Source organism: Passer domesticus, chromosome 21 (genome assembly GCF_036417665.1).
Source record: "Passer domesticus isolate bPasDom1 chromosome 21, bPasDom1.hap1, whole genome shotgun sequence".
Classification (NCBI taxonomy): Eukaryota; Metazoa; Chordata; class Aves; order Passeriformes; family Passeridae; genus Passer; species Passer domesticus.
Genome location: NC_087494.1, coordinates 1452752 through 1469947, shown reverse-complemented (window position 1 = coordinate 1469947; position 17196 = coordinate 1452752). Strand labels below are relative to the sequence as shown.

At 50.3% G+C, this 17196-nt stretch overlaps 1 protein-coding gene across 6 annotated transcripts in view; it reads right to left on the bottom strand.

Moving 5' to 3' along the window:
• Positions 1 to 17196, bottom strand: part of KDM4B (lysine demethylase 4B) — a 73083-nt gene that overhangs the window by 50938 nt on the left and 4949 nt on the right. For 4 of the 6 annotated variants that reach the window (XM_064396188.1, XM_064396182.1, XM_064396183.1 and 1 more), the window contains exons 2-5: positions 10522 to 10672; positions 8944 to 9119; positions 8039 to 8153; positions 6600 to 6793 (exon numbers count right to left, since the gene is read on the bottom strand). In XM_064396188.1, coding sequence (XP_064252258.1) covers positions 6600 to 6793; positions 8039 to 8153; positions 8944 to 9119; positions 10522 to 10662 — 626 coding nt within the window. In that variant the 5' untranslated portion in view covers positions 10663 to 10672. Of the gene's footprint in view, positions 1 to 6599; positions 6794 to 8038; positions 8154 to 8220; positions 8371 to 8865; positions 8902 to 8943; positions 9120 to 10521; positions 10673 to 17196 lie in introns of those variants that run through there. The other 2 variants (XM_064396186.1, XM_064396187.1) reach the window with 2 other exon arrangements.

Here is a 17196-nt window from a genome sequence, read left to right as displayed (position 1 = left end):
CTAATGAAAGACCACAAAAACCTGAGTCTATTAAAAAGAGAAATCTCCACTATCCCAGTTGCAGCACCTGATTGGGAAGATAATCCAAGGCAGAGCTCATTCAGGCCCTGGACAACGTGGTGACCCCATGGATTCTGAAAGCAAACCAGCAGTGAGCACTGCCCCCTTCCTGAGGGACCCCCTCATCCTTCTCCCACAGCTCTCCAGGACGGGGAGCTGGGCTGGGAGTGTTGGTGTTGATTAACTAATGACTGCAGGCTTGCAGGGCTGGATTAATGACTCTGCTCTCAGTTATCAGGGAATTACAGGGGGACACAGCTCTGCATCTCAACTCATCCCTCCTGCCATGCAATCCCAGCAAACCCACAGTGCAGAAAGCCCATTCCAAAGCAGATTTCACCTTCATTTTAGACAAGTCAGGAGAGTGAAAAGCTGTTCTGCCTGGCCATACTTTATCTCACTTTCCTTTTATCCCTTTTAATGAATATCCCTGTTCCTTTCTCTCTCCCTTTTATCAACAGAAAAGGGTCTTGCTCTGCCAAATCTGCCTGAGAGCAAATGGTGTTGCAGTTAATCTATAAATCAACCATCACCATAAATTCTGCTCTTTCTCCATCCAAAACAGCAGAGCTGTAAAACAGATTACATGGGACAGCAGAGGCAGGAAGGAAATCTGGGAGCTGTGAGGAGCTGCCACCACAGCCAAATGGCCTTCCCTGCTTCTCCTTTCTCCCCACTCCACCCAAAAAGCCTCCAAACCTCTGCTGCCAGGCCTGGATCACTTTTAGGAGCACGAACACCTCACACATTTCCCATGGAAGATGATGCAGACCTTGGGGATTGAGGGAGGAGAGGCTGCAGAATCTTCTCCTGGATTCCCTAACACCAAGGAACAGGAAAAGCAAAACTCAGAAAAAGAAAAATTCTCAGTGTGGAGCATCAGCTCCCTCAAGGGTGACTCTCAGCTGTGACTGCAGCTAATGCAGCCTAAGGAATCTCAGCATCTCCAGGCTGCAAGGACTCCTGAGAGCCCAACAAGCAGCACAGGCAGTGACATCTGACCCCTGCAGAGATTCCAGAGCCCCCGAGGGAGGGAATGGTGGAGGGACAATGGCCTGCCCCCACAGCCACACAGTTCTGTACCCACCACAAAGCAGCTGCCTGCCATGGGGTTAGCAGAGCCCATGGAACATCTGGGAGGGTGTTAAAGCAGGGGCAGAGATGGTGAGGGGGTGAGGGGCAGCATCCTCCACAGCAAATGAGCAGAGAGGCTGGCAGAGCTAAGCTCCGTGACTGCATTAGGTCATTTTCCTCCTCCAAGGCAGTTTTCCAGGGATTAACATTTCCTGTCCTGAGGGGAGGACAGGACAAGAGTTCAGCAAAGAAAGCTGCAGCTCTTGCAGAGCAGAGTGAGAAACAAAACCAGGGAGGTGCTCAGCACTCCAGGTCTGCTGCTTCAGGAGGGGCTCTCAGCCAAGGCCAGAGAGGGCTCCTTGGAGCATCCCTGCCAAGGGAACAGCCAGTCCTGGCTGGAATCCCCTCACAGGCTGTTAGGAAAGGTGAGCAGCACTGCCAGATACTACAAATACATTAAACTGTAGATGTTACAAGAGAAACATGGAACCCCTGACTGGTTTGGCTTGGAAGGGACCTTAAATCCCACCCAGTGCCAGCCCTGCCATGGCAGGGACACCTCCCACTGTCCCAGGTGCTCCAGCCTGGCCCTGGGCACTGCCAGGGATCCAGGGGCAGCCACAAGGATTTGCCCTCCTTGCCTGCTCCTTGACTGGATTGCCCCAAGCAGGGAGCCTCGCTGGGCACCTGGAGGGAAGAAAGCAGAAATTCTAAAATATTTTAACCAACAAAGGTTAGGGGCAACTCCATGCACTCTCAGGTTTGCAGTCCTCAGACTTTCACAGGACAGAATTCCAGAAGTGTTTCTGGAATGTAATTGTATCTGTGACCAGTGCTTCCAACTAATCATATTATTTTAAAGTTCCTTTGGTAATTTGTCCTTAATTCCACACAAACTGCTGTTCTGGCATAAAGTGTACTTTGTGATATCAAAGTCAAACAGATTAGGCATGATCCACTTCCAGCCAGGGAGTGTTTTGGAGAGGAGATGATATAACTTAAAAGCTAAAGCTGGCTCCCTGTTTTAATTAAAGGGGATTAAACATCCATCATGATAAGGGAAAAGGGACATTTTATAAAAATCAATTACCTTCCTCAGTGTCAGTCTGGTTTAACACCTGAGGTTTCTGGGAGAAGGGAGAGTGTAACATCCCACCAGCACTCAGGGAAGGTAAATCAAACACTGTTACTGTACAGCAAGATCACAAAATATCCAAGAAAAATAACTGTATCACCCAATCAGGTGGTATTGACAAAACAAGATGTTACACTCCTGAAGTGTATCAGGCAAATTCACAAGACTCAGCTTCAAAGTTTCCTGCAGCACTTCCCCACGCCAGGAAGCCTCCAGGTAGGGACTGCACATCTTTATGGAGATAAAAGGAAGCTGGTGGAGCACCTCAGTGTCTAAAAATATTCTTTTGGAATTGCAAAGGCTGAGCCACATCCATTCCTCAATAAAATGCCATAATAACCATGAAGAATGAGGCCTGGCACTCAGCTTTGTTGCTTCTGTCATTATGAAATCAGTTTCTGCTTGCACCGTTTGACAATATGCTCAATTTTAGATCTCACACAGGAGTGTATGAGGTAATTATACACAATATGTATAATTGATACAGCCAAAATTCCCACCACCAGAGGTTGAATACGGGGCTGCAGAATTAAATACATTTCAGTTATTTCAAAAGTTTGAGACTGTGAAAAGGTGGCAATTAAATTCCTAATGCGAGAGGGACGTTTTACTGTAATTTGAGACAAAAGCAAGTGAAAGGCTGGATCTGGCAGCTCCTGCCTGAGGGGCTTCACATGAGGTTACACAAGTGCTCCCAGCCCGGGTGCTGCAGGAAGTGCCCACAGCTCCCAAGCCTCCTGCCCCAGCTGTCAGACTGAATCTCCAGCTGCAACAGCAGCAGTGTGAGAAGGGTGAGGAGCAGAGCCTGTGCCTGGGAACTGCACATCCAGAGAGAAAATCCCCCTGGAGAGGGGTGAGGCCAGCCCAGGGCAGGGTGGGATGAACACCACCAGCCCTGCTACAGCAGCAGAGCTCAATAAACAAATGCAATCTACAGGCACAGATAAATCATTTAATGAGGCTGCAAACAGGAAAATGGCTCTCTGCCATTACCCCTTTGCCTTCCCTCATCACTGGGTGACCTTTCATTGCCCAGCTGCTCCTCCTGGTGCTGAGGAGCTCTGGGGTGCATCCATCCCAGTGCCCCTGAGTGCTGCAGCCAGGCAGAGCCAGCCAGGGGGGGCTGGCACCTCTGCAGTGACAGGGACACTCACACAGACCTGTCACACCAGGCAGGTGCTCTTTAGCCTCCACCTTCAGCTGGTGTAGCCACACATTGATTTTACCTGCAATCCCAACAGGCCCCAAAACAACTCTTTGGTAGGGGGGAAAATACAAAATTGCAAAGACAGAAATGAGAGACACAAAATGCTCAGTAATGATCCCCCCTAGCCCAGGAGAACAATTCCTTTGCCACCCAGAGATGGCTCTTTGTGGTCCAAACTTCCACCCAGAGCTCCCTGAGAAGGAATTTCAGCTTTCCCACAGCTCTGCCTTGAGCAGGGACTGCAGGAGCTGGGTCTGGACAGTCTGGGGAAGGGAAGGCTGAGAGAGGATCCCAGCAATCACACAAACACCTCAGCAATCCATACAAACACCTCAGCAATCCATACAAACACCTCAGCAATCCATACAAACACCTCAGCAATCCATGCAAACACCCCTAAGGTGTCACAGGATGGTGCTCCACCCCAACCTGAGGAAGGATTTCTTTCCATGGAGGGTGGCAGAGCTCTGGGCCAGCTGCCCATGGAGCCTCCCTCTCTGGAGACATCCCAAACCCACCTGGACATATTCCTGTGTCACCTGCTCCAGGTGACCCCACCTTGGCATGGGTTGGACTGGGGGGGTCCCCAGAGGTCACTTCCAACCCAAACAATTCTGGGGTTCTGTGAAATAAACACAGATTTTTCCTAAAACCCTCTCAAAGGAGGTGTGTGAGGGAAGCAGCTCCTTTCTCCCCTTCCCTTCAGAAGGCAGCAGGGCTGGTGGCTCCTCACCCCTCCTACAGCCTGGAGAGAAGCACCCCCTGATAATTTATGGGAGACATGAAGAAAGAGTTATGGTTTTTAACGAGCAATTTTGAGGCAGATACTACCAATATACAGAGTCCTTGGTTCCACTGAATAAATATCTCTGACAGCCAAACAATAACTCTGCCTCTTATTTTAGAGCTCAACCCCAAACTGGTAGACTTTGTAACTCTCCACACTCCTGCTATTCCCTGAGGTGCTTCCAAGATGATCACTGTCAGAGTCAGAGTCTATAAAAAGGATGAAGGAAGCTGGGAAATTTCCACAGAGGTGGTGCCAGCAAAACAGAACGAACATTTCAGCCATCCCTGAGCAAAGCCAGGCTGCAGCACTGGAATTCCAGCAGTGCAGTCCAAGAGCTCCCCCAGCTGAGCTCTGGGACAGCTGCAGTCACTGCCAGAACAGCTCAGGTACCTGGAAAGTTCCAGATCTGCTCCAAGGGGATTCAGTTACTGTCTGCAGCCAGGGATTGTTCAGAGAAGAGCTGGAGAACTCTTAAGAGGAGCTGTCATGGTGCAGAACAAGGAGTGCCTTGGGAAGTGGCAAACTCCTGCCTGATGCTCCAGGGAAGAGCAGGGAGGCCCTGGCAAACCTGCAGTGGCATCCTGTCACAAGCCTGTGACACATCCTGTGTCACACACTGTCACACCCACCCATGGAAACTCCACTGAAAGGGAAAAGCTTCTGCTCTGAACATGGCCTGTCCTCAAAACCTTCACTTTAGAGAAGTGACTCCCACAAACACAGGATGGCTGGAGAAGGCATGGAACAACCCAACCCAAAGCCAGACCAGCTGCTGCCACCCCTCCTGGAGCAGCCCAGGCCTGCTGGGACTGTGCTGGGCTCCCTGAGCTCCTGCTGGACTGTGCTGGGCTCCCTGAGCTCCTGCTGGGCTGTGCTGGGCTCCCTGAGCTCCTGCTGGGATCCCTGAGCTCCTGCTGGACTGTGCTGGGCTCCCTGAGCTCCATGGGCAAAGGGGATGAGGAGCTTCCCATGGGCTGTGGCACCATCTGCTGGAGATGGCACCAGGAAAATGGGCTGGAATGAAGGGATTCTGGAGGAAGAACTGACAGGATCCAAACTGCATCATATTCTGAGCTGGAAAGCCACAGGATCATCTGTCCAGCCCCTGGCCCTGCACAGACACCCCGACAAGCCCACCCTGTCACAGAGCAGTGTCCAAACACTCCTGGAGCTCTGGCAGCCTTGGGGCTGGGAACATTCCCTGGGCAGTGCCCAGCAGCCTCAGGGGGAAGAACCTTTCCCTGGGATCAGTCACACCCCAGTCACAATCCAGAATCACATTTCTGGATCTCCACCTGGTTTACCAGAGGTATCACAAGAGATTCTGCAAAATCCTCCTCGGACAGAGAGCCCAAAGACCAGGAATGCTGGGAAACAGATTTCATGACGTGTTGGAAGGATTTTTAAAATTCCCATTCATGTTCCAGAGAGTCAGCCCCACCCTCCACCCCTTCCCAGGCCTGGAAAAGAGCACTGGAGCCATTCATTTACAGCCTCCTGGCTCCTGGGGGCTTTTATGTGCCACAGGCACCAACACCCAGAGCCCCCAGGGAGCCATAGCCCTGAGAGGTGGGAGGATCTCGTCTGCCACTGCCAGGGCACGGTGACAGCAGAGCCTCCCTGTGACATTTCTGCTCTAATTTGCACGCAAATGTCAATATTTATTAGTCACATCAAGATCTTCAGCAAAGCTCCCCTGGGCTGCTGAGTCTCTGCACTTATACTTTTAAATTGATTTAAAAAGAAGCATATTGGCTCTTGGTAACTTATTCCAGACTCTCTACATTCTTTATTTCATCCTTAACTCTCTACTGTTTTTGTGGGGAGTTATTTCCAAGGAGTCTATGCATCAACAGTGTTGAAAAATGCTTTACCATCACGCCAAAAAATGACCATGGAAAAGTAACCTTTTCACTTAACTCGTCCCTGGAGCTGTGAACATATTTATGTATTTAAATAATGGAAATCTGAAAGTAACAGATGTTTCCTGCTTAGAGCACAGTGCAAGAACAACAGTGCTTCACTATTACAGTGCCTCTGGAGCATCCACACATTCCCATCCCCATTTGCTCTCCTGTGCATTAGTTTGCAAAAATCCCCAAGTGCTGAAATCTGGTTTTAATCGTGATGTCAACAAGTCTCCCTAATCCTGCTGCAAGTCAGGAATTAGGCCTCTGAGCAAGCCAGCATGAAAGAAAGTGAAATTGCTTTTAAATGTAAACTAGGAGGGAAGAGGAGAGAAAAAATGGGAATTGAGAGATTAGGTAAACCTGATGGAATTTGGTAGAGCTGGGGAAAGGGTATTTCAGTGGTGTCCAAGAGCCCTCACTCACCAGGATTTGGGCTCCCCAAAATGCAAGTAGTTGATGCTGTAGAGATCCATATCCTCTGTGTGCCAAGCAAAAGTTGTCTTCCACATCCCAAAGTAGAGGTAGGGAGTGTTCACACCCTCGATGATGATGCCACACTCGTGCTCCACCATGTCCAGGAGGGTGTTCAGGTTGCCAATGTTCCACTCATCCACGTCCTGGAACAGAAATGGTTTGTACTGGTTTGTACTGGGAATGCCAGCCCTCAGCTCCCTGCAGGCCTCAGGGGGCAGGTGCTGGTGTCACCTGCATTAGCTGAACACTCTCTGCTTCCAGGAAGGTTTCTTTGGTGCTCCTCTCTGACCACAGGCAGGAGGGAGCTCCAGCACCCTGAAGAGGCTCTTGCACTGTGCAAGACCCCAGCAGTAATTAACTATCCTGGTAATGAACACCCAGGGTAGAGCACACTCCTCTCAGATGTTCCTCCCCTGATCAGAAACACCCCAGTGTGGCCAAAGGGGCAGAACCTTCTGTCTCAGCTCAGGGCTTCAGGTAAAAACAGGAAACCACCTGAGAACAGCTGTGCTGGTTGTGTCCCACCCTGATCACAGCAGGAAAGGATGGGATTCTCCCCCCAGGCACCAAATCCCCTGCACCCCTGAGATGTGCATGGCTCTGAGCACCTCAGATATCTCTGCTTATTCTAATTAATCCCATATTAAACCATACTGATAATAAAAGACACTCGTACATTCACACACAATCAGACAACACTCCAAAGAAGGCCACTTCCCACTCAAAAGAAAACTACAGAGGAAGAGATTTAAATTATCTGCCTAAAAAGAGTAAGAAGAGAGAAACCTTTATCATTTACAGAATTACTTGAAGCAGAGGATGAAATTTTACCATGGAAAAGCTTAAACAATTTGAATTGTAAAATAATTCAGTGTGCAGGTGCATTGTATCCTAATGGAGCTGCCTACAAGGAAAAGATCCAAATGCAAATAATTTAAAATCCGAATGTAAATAATTTAAAATCCAAATGCAAATTATTTATGTTAAGAATCAAAAAATATTTTTGATGATGCACCATTTCCTTGAAATACTGGTTTTTTCTTGCTTTCTAAGGGGCTTCAGCAGGAATGTCCATTTTATTCCCTTAAAAAAGAAACAAAACCCAAGGTATAGACAATTTTTTTGCCACAGTCTGCAAAAGAATTTATTTAAATCACACTTTTCCTAATCTTTCTACTAAAAGTCAGCTTTTCACAGCTTCTACTGACTATTATCCCGAATTTCAGGGGAACCTTAATCCCACTGTTGTAATGAGGGGAAAAACACAAAGGTACTGTGGTTTTTTTAGGGTGGTTACGTTGATGAAATTCTGCTCCTCAATGAGAAAAGCACAAACAGGAAGTCAGTGTCTGTGTCTGAAACAAATAAAGGAGAAGCTCTGCACTTACTGCATCATAGAGGGAGCCACTGATATCAGCCCCATAGATGGGAGACACAAAGGTGAGGTTCTTCCAGTACTTGCGCTCCAGGTCCTCGAAATCCTGGTGCCGAGGGGTGCAGTACCTGCAGGAACACAGGGTGTCAGAGCCCTGGGAGCAGCCAGCACAGCAGCTCTGAGGGTGCATTTCACCTTTAATTCACAGAACTGCTGCCTTTTCCACCTCGGGGCGGGTTGACTGACAGGACATGCAGCACCACATCCCCAGCCCATGGAAACGTGAGCTGAGGTTATCCCACAGCTCTCAGGTGCCAGGAAAGCTCCAAAGCTGGTTATCCTGGAATGGTTTGGCTTGGAAGGGACCTTAAATCCCACCCAGTGCCACCCTGCTATGGCAGGGACACCTCCCACTGTCCCAGGCTGCTCCCAGCCCGGCCCGGCCCAGCCCTGCCCTTCTCAGCCCAGCCCAGCCCAGCCCAGCCCAGCCCAGCCCAGCCCTGCAGCCCAGCCCAGCCCAGCCCTGCCCTTCTCAGCCCAGCCCAGCTCAGCCCAGCCCTGCAGCCCAGCCCAGCCCAGCCCTGCAGCCCAGCCCAGCCCTGCCCTGCCCTGCTCAGCCCAGCCCAGCCCAGCCCAGCCCAGCCCGGCCCGGCCCGGCCCAGCCCAGCCCTGCCCAGTCCAGCCCAGCCCAGCCCAGCCCAGCCCTGCAGCCCAGCCCAGCCCTGCCCTGCCCTGCTCAGCCCAGCCCAGCCCAGCCCAGCCCAGCCCGGCCCGGCCCGGCCCAGCCCAGCCCTGCCCAGTCCAGCCCAGCCCAGCCCAGCCCGGCCCTGCAGCACGCACTTCTCGCTGTTGGCCCAGCTCAGCTCAGCCCAGCCCAGCCCAGCCCAGCCCAGCCCAGCCCGGCCCTGCAGCACGCACTTCTCGCTGTTGGCCAGGCGCCGGTACTCGCCCACGCTCATGGGCTTCTTCTGGATGTTGTACTGGGTGAAGAGCCCCGACTGGCCCGTGACCACCTGCTGGATGGGCGCTGGGATCACCATGTCGTCGATGTCGTCGTATGTGCGCCGCGGCTTCCACTCCTTGGGGGGGATCACCTGTGCCCAAAGGAAGGAAATGGTTTTTGCGAGGTAATGCACAAAGGTCTCCTGCGCCTGCATGGGTTCTTCTGTTTGTTATTTTGCCTTTTATTAAAGTTTTTTGTTTCCAGCATTGTAGTAGAAGCCATCCTGCTGATATTTATGCCTCCAAAGGTATCTGAGCAATCTTGGGTGTGTTATAGACCTCCAAGAGATTGAGACCTGGCTCCAGGAGGATCATATAACAATCACCTGCAGCAGGGACAACAAAAACATGGAATTGCCACAGACACTGGAGCTGGGGGTTTGGGGGGCACGAGGGGCTCCACTTCCCCTACAGGACTCTGAACTGCAGCTGCAAGAAACACAAAACTGACCTGGAACGCTCAGATTAATCCTACAAGTAATTTCTTTACAATATCTGGAAGTCACCAACAAGCTCTATTAAAATAATCTCCCTAGCAGAGTCCTGGAAGGTAATTGCTTGTACACTTGAGTGGACAAGGAAACATTCCACAGAGAGCTCTTCATCAATAGCCAGCTCTCTTTAGAGCAGCAATAAACCCAGTAATTGACCTGTGTTTTAGAAGAAATAAGAATTATTTCATGCCTAACAGCTTTATTTCTCCACTGTGCTTTATTAAGGCCAGCTAAACACCACTCCTAACAAGTTCTTGTCAGAGCAAATGATCCCATCAGCCTGTGCTGACATGGCCACAGAAATACCCTTTCTAATCACTTAGTCCTGGAGTTTTCCAAGCAGTTCCGTGTCAGGTACTGGAACTTAGAAGCTTCACATGGAAAAGTTCTCATAACCAGAGGGCGCGGGGCAGTGCCAGCCTCCCCAGGGAGTGGTCCCAGCCCTGAGGCTGCCCTCAGGGATGCTCAGAGTGGGATTGTTGGGGTGTCTGTGCAGGGCCAGGGGCTGCACTGGATGATCCTGTGCAGGACATTCCTCTCCTTTCCTCCCTCCATAACCAAACCAGAGATTCCAGATACAGCGTTCCAAAAAGCACACTGTGCTCCGCTCCATGGACACAAACAAGATCTCGGGCCCTCGGAAGGCAACTCCAGGCCCCTGAGCAGCCTTTACCTCAAGCCAGCTCCTCACCTTGGCCAACCTTCACCTTGGTCATCCCTCACCCTGGCCAGCTCCTCACCTTGGCCATCCTTCACCTTGGTCATCCCTCACCTTGGTCATCCCTCACCCTGGCCAGCTCCTCACCTTGGCCATCCTTCACCTTGGTCATCCCTCACCCTGGCCAGCTCCTCACCTTGGCCAACCTTCACCTTGGTCATCCCTCACCTTGCCCAGTCCTCACCCTGGCCAGCCCTGACCGTGGCCAGCTCCTCACCTTGGCCATCCCTCACCCTGGCCAGCTCCTCACCTTGGCCATCCTTCACCTTGGTCATCCCTCACCTTGGCCAGCCCAGCCCGGTGGGCTCCCTGGGACTCCATGAAGGCGATGAACCTGCCGAAGTCGCGGAACTCGTCCAGCGAGGGCCGGAAGGTCATGATCTTGCAGCCAGGGTTCTGCGGGCTCGGGTGTTCCGACCCCATAGCTCCAGTCCTGCACGGGGACACAGGGGAAGGGAAGGGGCAGAAAAGACACTGCTTAAAACCTTTGGTGTTTAACTCCCAGCTCTAGGCAGGAAAAGACACGGCTTAAAACCTTTGGTGTTTAACTCCCAGCTCTAAGCAGCTCCACAAAAAGCCTGGGGAGATTTTTCATTTCCTCCCTCTACTCCTGCAAGGGGGGGTTTGTAAAAGTACCCTCTAACATGGACATGGGGAGCTCCCAACCAAACACCCACTCAGTCAGGAACTCCTGACACCAGGATCACCCCAGAGCTCGGACAGGGGCTAAATATAGACCAGGGGCAGAGCATCTGCCCCAGCTCACCACAGAAAGTGGTGCCTCATCAGGATCCTGTCACAAAAATAACAGCTTCTCACCACCTTCAGCTTGTCAGCGTGCAGAGCTTGCCACCCCACGAGTTTTCCACCAAAATGCTTCACCATTTTCTGTTTAGGTTCAAACCCAACAGTTTTCCCCAGTTTTGCTTTTTTTTCGTGTGCTAGACTACAGTAAAAATTATAAAATTAAGGATTTTTTTTTTTAATGTAGCTTCATTATGCCTTGTATTTGCAATGTACATAAATAGAACAAAGTGTCAGGCAAGTCTTACAAGAAATACAGATGCACAATTCCAAAACATCCAAAACAAACTCTCAAACCATTCAGGATGAAACCACAGCTTTTAAAATAGACTTTTTTAAGGTAATGCTGGAAATCTGTAAGGGAAATAAAATGTTTTAGTGGCGTTTCAGCTGCAAATATCCCCACAAAGGAGTTCTCCATGCGAGGAGCTGCAGCAGCTCCACACCCTGAGTGCTCACGAGATGGCAGTGCTGGGCTGTGCAGGATGAACTGCAGGAAAACGGCTCCTGCCAGACTTTCACATGCAAAAAAAGCATTTAAAGTGTGTTTAAACTGATTTCAAAGCAGCCAAGAAGTACTGCAGACGCTCCTGGAAGTACTCATAGTGTTAGGAAAACACAAAACGAAGCAGGGAGCACTTCCAGATCTGTGTTTGAATGGGTGAGTGTGGCACAGCCAGTGCTCCCAGCTCCCGGAATTAAAACCAGCTAAAGTGGGCACATTCCACACCCAGGGCACCAAGGTTTCATTTTAACTCGATAAAACTTTTCATTTCAAAGGCACATGAACAGTTCTGAGTGAAATTTTAGAAGCCAGGAAACATCAGAATTTTACACAGTAACTTTTATGCACATTTGTTTCAAAACAAGGATCTGCAAGTCTTATGTCCTTCCCCAAGGAGTCTTTAAAGGAGTTTTATGCATAAAATCACAGCTTCTCACAGGCAGAAAAGCCCTTCCCGAGCCAGGAGCCAGAGATGCAGAACCCAATCCAGAATAAAATCAAATGATGAATCCCAGTATTGCAGGAAATACCAAATTGAGGGAGAAAAATACCATTTCACCCCAAGACACTTCCCATCTCCAACAGGAATCGTTGCAGTTTGGAAACAAAAGTGCCTTTTAAACCAACCCCTCCATCTTCAGGGTGGCCCTGCCCAAGGAGATTCCCAAACAAGGAACAAAAATTGCCTTCTGAGAACAAAAGCTGCAGTTTCAGGGTCAGCACTGGAGGAGAAGCAGCAGATTGATCCGTGCCCATGGGAAGGCTTTCCTACACAAATGTTTTGCAGGAACACAAGGAGGAAATCCCTGGGATGAGCCAGGGGAGCTGGGGACCCATCTGCCAGAGCTTTGCTCCAATCCCCCAGGAAAACAGGGCTGGGCTGGAGGGAAAGGGGCTGTGGGAGTGGGACAGGGACAGAAGCCACCCCAAAGGCTGGCACAGCCTCCTGGGAGTGGTGGGGCTGTTCTGGAGCAGCTCTGGCACTGCCACGGCTGGGCAGCCCCGCCAGGATCCCGGGAGGAGCTGGCTCAGAGTGAATTCCGTCCTGAGCAGGAGCCCTGCCAGCACCATCTGCTCCTGAGAGGCTCCTGCAGCTCTACCCACAACCAGGGGCAAAACAAACAGGCAAAGCCAGCCTCCAGCCCATGCTTCCCTCAAGATTCTCTCACAAAATTCCGATTTTCCAAAATTCCAATTTTTAGTCAACAAACTCAGAGCAAAGAGTGAAAATACATGCTCCAGTAAGGAAGGAAGATCAAAAACAACTTAATGCAAAGCTTAATCAATTAATTAAAGGGTAAAAATACTTCCTGCAAAGCTTAATTAATTAATTAAAAGGTCTACTGCCTAAATACAAGCAGCATCACCTGGCACTCTAGAATTCTTTAGTCCAGAGACAGCAAAACATGAGATTTTTCAATGTGCAGTCCCATCAAAAGAGCATTTAAACACTCACCCTAGATAATGTACATTTAGCTAATCAGACTAATTAAGCTATTACAATAAAATGGCCACAGAGCTCATGGGAAGGGGGGAATCATGTCCATGACCTCAGGGAGATGGGGGAGCTTCCCCCAAGGAGGAACATCCTGGCCCAGGGAAAGCTGGGGGAGAAGAGAATTTCATTCCCAAGTGCTTCCCACGTGGCAGCAGTTTTGGGAAAGCAGTGCCAGGACCTGTGCCCAGCTCTGCCCCAGGATCTGTCCCCAGCTCTGTCCCAGGATCTGTGTCCAGCTCTGCCCCAGGACCTGTGCCCAGCTCTGCCCCAGGATCTGTGCCCAGCTCTGCCCCAGGATCTGTGCCCAGCTCTGCCCCAGGACCTGTGCCCAGCTCTGCCCCAGGATCTGTGCCCAGCTCTATCCCAGGACCTGTGCCCAGCTCTGTCCCAGGACCTGTCCCCAGCTCTGTCCCAGGACACGTGCCCAGCTCTGCCCCAGGATCTGTGCCCAGCTCTGTCCCAGGACCTGTCCCCAGCTCTGCCCCAGCACCCATGCCCAGCTCTGCCCCAGGATCTGTGCCCAGCTCTGCCCCAGGATCTGTCCCCAGCTCTGCCCCAGGATCTGTGCCCAGCTCTGTCCCAGGACCCATGCCCAGCTCTGCCCCAGGATCTGTGCCCAGCTCTGTCCCAGGATCTGTCCCCAGCTCTGCCCCAGGATCTGTGCCCAGCTCTGTCCCAGGACCTGTGCCCAGCTCTGCCCCAGGACCCGTGCCCAGCTCTGTCCCAGGACCCGTGCCCAGCTCTATCCCAGGACCTGTCCCCAGCTCTATCCCAGGATCTGTGCCCAGCTCTATCCCAGGACCTGTCCCCAGCTCTGTCCCAGGACCTGTGCCCAGCTCTGCCCCAGCACCCATGCCCAGCTCTGTCCCAGCTCCTGGCATCCCACAGGACACACAGCCAAGGCAGCAGGACAGGGCTGCAGCTTCATCTGGGATTTTCAGGAGATGGCCCCAATTAAGCAGTGCCCTAACAAGCTCCTGGCATCACTGGAAGGTTCCGGAGCAGAATCTGAGTGTTCTGAGAGCACTGAGAGCCCCTCCCAGCCCCTTTCTGCAGGGCTGCAGGTGAGGCCAGATGGGAACAAACCCTTCTCTCCATACTGAGGAGGATTCTGCAGCCAGAGCCCCAGCAGCTCCAGAAAAGAAGAGTGAAGGTATATTTCTCAGCTGGATACATTCTGTTTCTTTGTTAGACAGTTACAACCTGAAATATTATGAAAACCTTCTAATTTTCAGCCATTGTGAGGAAGCACAAAAACTTGTCTCCAGAGGGACGATCTCGGTGCACACAAAGAACTGAGTTTTAATTTCAATGACTTTTACATGAGACTTTTCCCTTCCAAAACTGATGTGAACCAAGACACTTTTGTGACTGAAACCCTGCACCTGTTGACTGAAACCTTTGTACAGAGGAGAAAAAGCCCAGGACACCCAGCTGAGATCCATGACTCGAGCTTGCTGCAGCACTGGCAGGACTGGGAATCCTTCCTCCAGAAAAGGTTTGGGATTTCTGAGCAGCTCCTGCTGCTGCCCCACTATTGATCTCTGCAGAGCCAATAATGCCAGCTCACTCTCCTGGGTGACTGAACAGTGCCTGCTGTGGGAACAAACATGGCTTTAGGCAGCAGCCCTGGGGCCCATCCTGTGCCCAGTGCCAGCCCAGGGACACAAACGGGGAGTGCCAGCATCCACCTGGCAGCACTGAGGGCACAGCAGCGCCACAAAACCCTTCTGATCTCGCTAAACAAAGTTAATGCTCAGTTTGACCACAACAGGAGTTCCTGCAGAGACCTTTGGAGAAGGCAGCAGGTGTCAGGGTAAAGCTGTGCCCAGGTGATGGGGACCCTGCTGCCCTGGGACAGCTCCAGCTGGAACAAACCCACCCCTGACCCCACACCACCCCGAGGATTTCCCTGGGGCTGTGCTGGAAAGGGCTAAAAGACACATGGAAAGGGCTAAAGACACATGGAAAGGGCTAAAGACACTGGGAAAGGGCTAAAGACACATGGAAAGGGCTAAAGACACTGGGAAAGGGCTAAAGACACAGGGAAAGGGCTAAAAAGACACATGGAAATGCTGAAGACACAGGGAAAAGGCTAAAGACACTGGGAAAGGGCTAAAGACACAGGGAAAGGGCTAAAAAGACACATGGAAAGGGCTAAAGACACATGGAAAGGGCTAAAGACACTGGGAAAGGGCTAAAGACACTGGGAAAGGGCTAAAAAGCCACGTGAAAATGCTAAAGACACATGGAAAGGGCTACAAAAGACACATGGAAAGGGCTAAAAGGCTCGTGGAAATGCTGCCAGCCCCAGCAGAGCACACAGGTGAGCTCCCAGGAGGTGGGCACAGGCTGGCACCACGCCCTGCTGAGGGAGCAGAGCCCCACACCTGAATTCCAGGGGATAAACCAAGCTGGGAGCAGGGGGACGTCTCCCAGCCTGGGGGGGCTCAGCCCTGCCCCTGGCTGTCCCTCTGCTGTGCCAGGGGATGAGCTGGCACGGCTCTGGCTCCAGGGCTGGGCACTGCCAGGGAAATGGGGCACAGCCTCCCAGTGCCACACACCTGGCACAAAATGACACCAACAAAATGCAGATTTCCAGCATGCCTGGATGGGCTTCTCCTGCCTCACTCAGTATCTGAGGCATTTCCCCAACAATAATGAGAGCCCTGCTCGTGAAAACCTCCTTTAAACTTGCTCTTAATTCATTATTTAACTGTCCTGCACACAAATATTAATGGAAACCTCATGTGTTTATCTGAAATGGCATTTTTAGATGAATTAGGCTGGAACACAAAGGACAGATTCTTCTATTTCCATCCACTTCCTTTCCCTCAAAGCCAACAAATTACTCTGATTTCCATCCATTCTCACAGATCAGACTCTACCCAAAATCTCTTTGCAGAACCACAGACAAACTTCTCCAAGACAGGTCTGTGCACAAAATAGATTACTAAAGCTATATATATTTATATATCTATTAGAACTATATATATTTATATATCTATTAAAACTATATTGGCTATGTGGTGTAAGGATATCTGAGACAACTTTCCTCCCTTCCCCTCTGTTCCCAAGAATCAGATTCCAGCACTTAGATAAACAAATGTAATTTTTTAAGTTTGAAGTTTGCTGTTGCTCAGCCCAGTTTTAAACAACTGTACAATTACAGCAAGGATTTAAACTAACACCTTTCCCCCAAAAATATTTATGTATTCAATTCATCACATTTTTAACATTCAAATTGCTTTGAGTTTTATATATCCTCCATAAAGGCCAAGTAAACACAACAGAGGAAATATCTGGGGAAGAGGAACAGAGACAAATTCCCATCCAGCACAGGGATCAAGATCTACAGTGCTTGGGATTTGACAATTGAGAGTTAATTTCTATTAAATTTTGCTCCTCCACAATTCCAGATCCTCCTGTACTTGAAATCAAGCAGCATATGCAGCTCATTAAGGGAAAATAAAATTTTCCCCCAAAACACCCTCTTTGCTGTAGAAGTGCACAGTTACTCACGCATTTCTCTAACAACAAAATTATTTAGTCACAAACAGTATTTAAAAGAAAAAAAAAGTGGTTACATTTAAGAGCAATAAATCTGGATGACTTTAAAACAGTTTATTATTGCCTGAGGCAAGGCAGTTAACATGTAATAGTTATTTCTGACTAAATCCAGATCAGGACCTCAAAAACTCCAAAGTTTGACTGCACAGACAAGATAAACTCACCCTAAAACCACACAAATCAGTTCAGGAAGCACTGCTGAGGCCCAGCCTTCCCAAGGGCTGCAGGAGCCCCAGTTTGCTGCATGGCAGGAGTTCTCTCTGCTGCATTTGTTATCCACTGCATGCACTGCAAGGCTTCGGCAGCCCTTCAAAAACAACTTCAGTATCATAAAAGGCACTTCATATGGACTGAGCTGCTGAATCTGAACAGGAATCCCAAGTTTTAACCCATGGCACCTCAATCCAAGGCAGCAGCACTGCAAAAATTAAAATAAAGCATCCCACAGTGTTTATTCCTACAGCAAAGGACATCAGAGACCTTGCAGAGCAAGCAGGAGCCTCAGTTACTGCAGTGCTTTGCCCAAAAGGTGATTCCTGCATCAGATAACCCCTTAACAAGGACTAACTCCAGTTTTCCT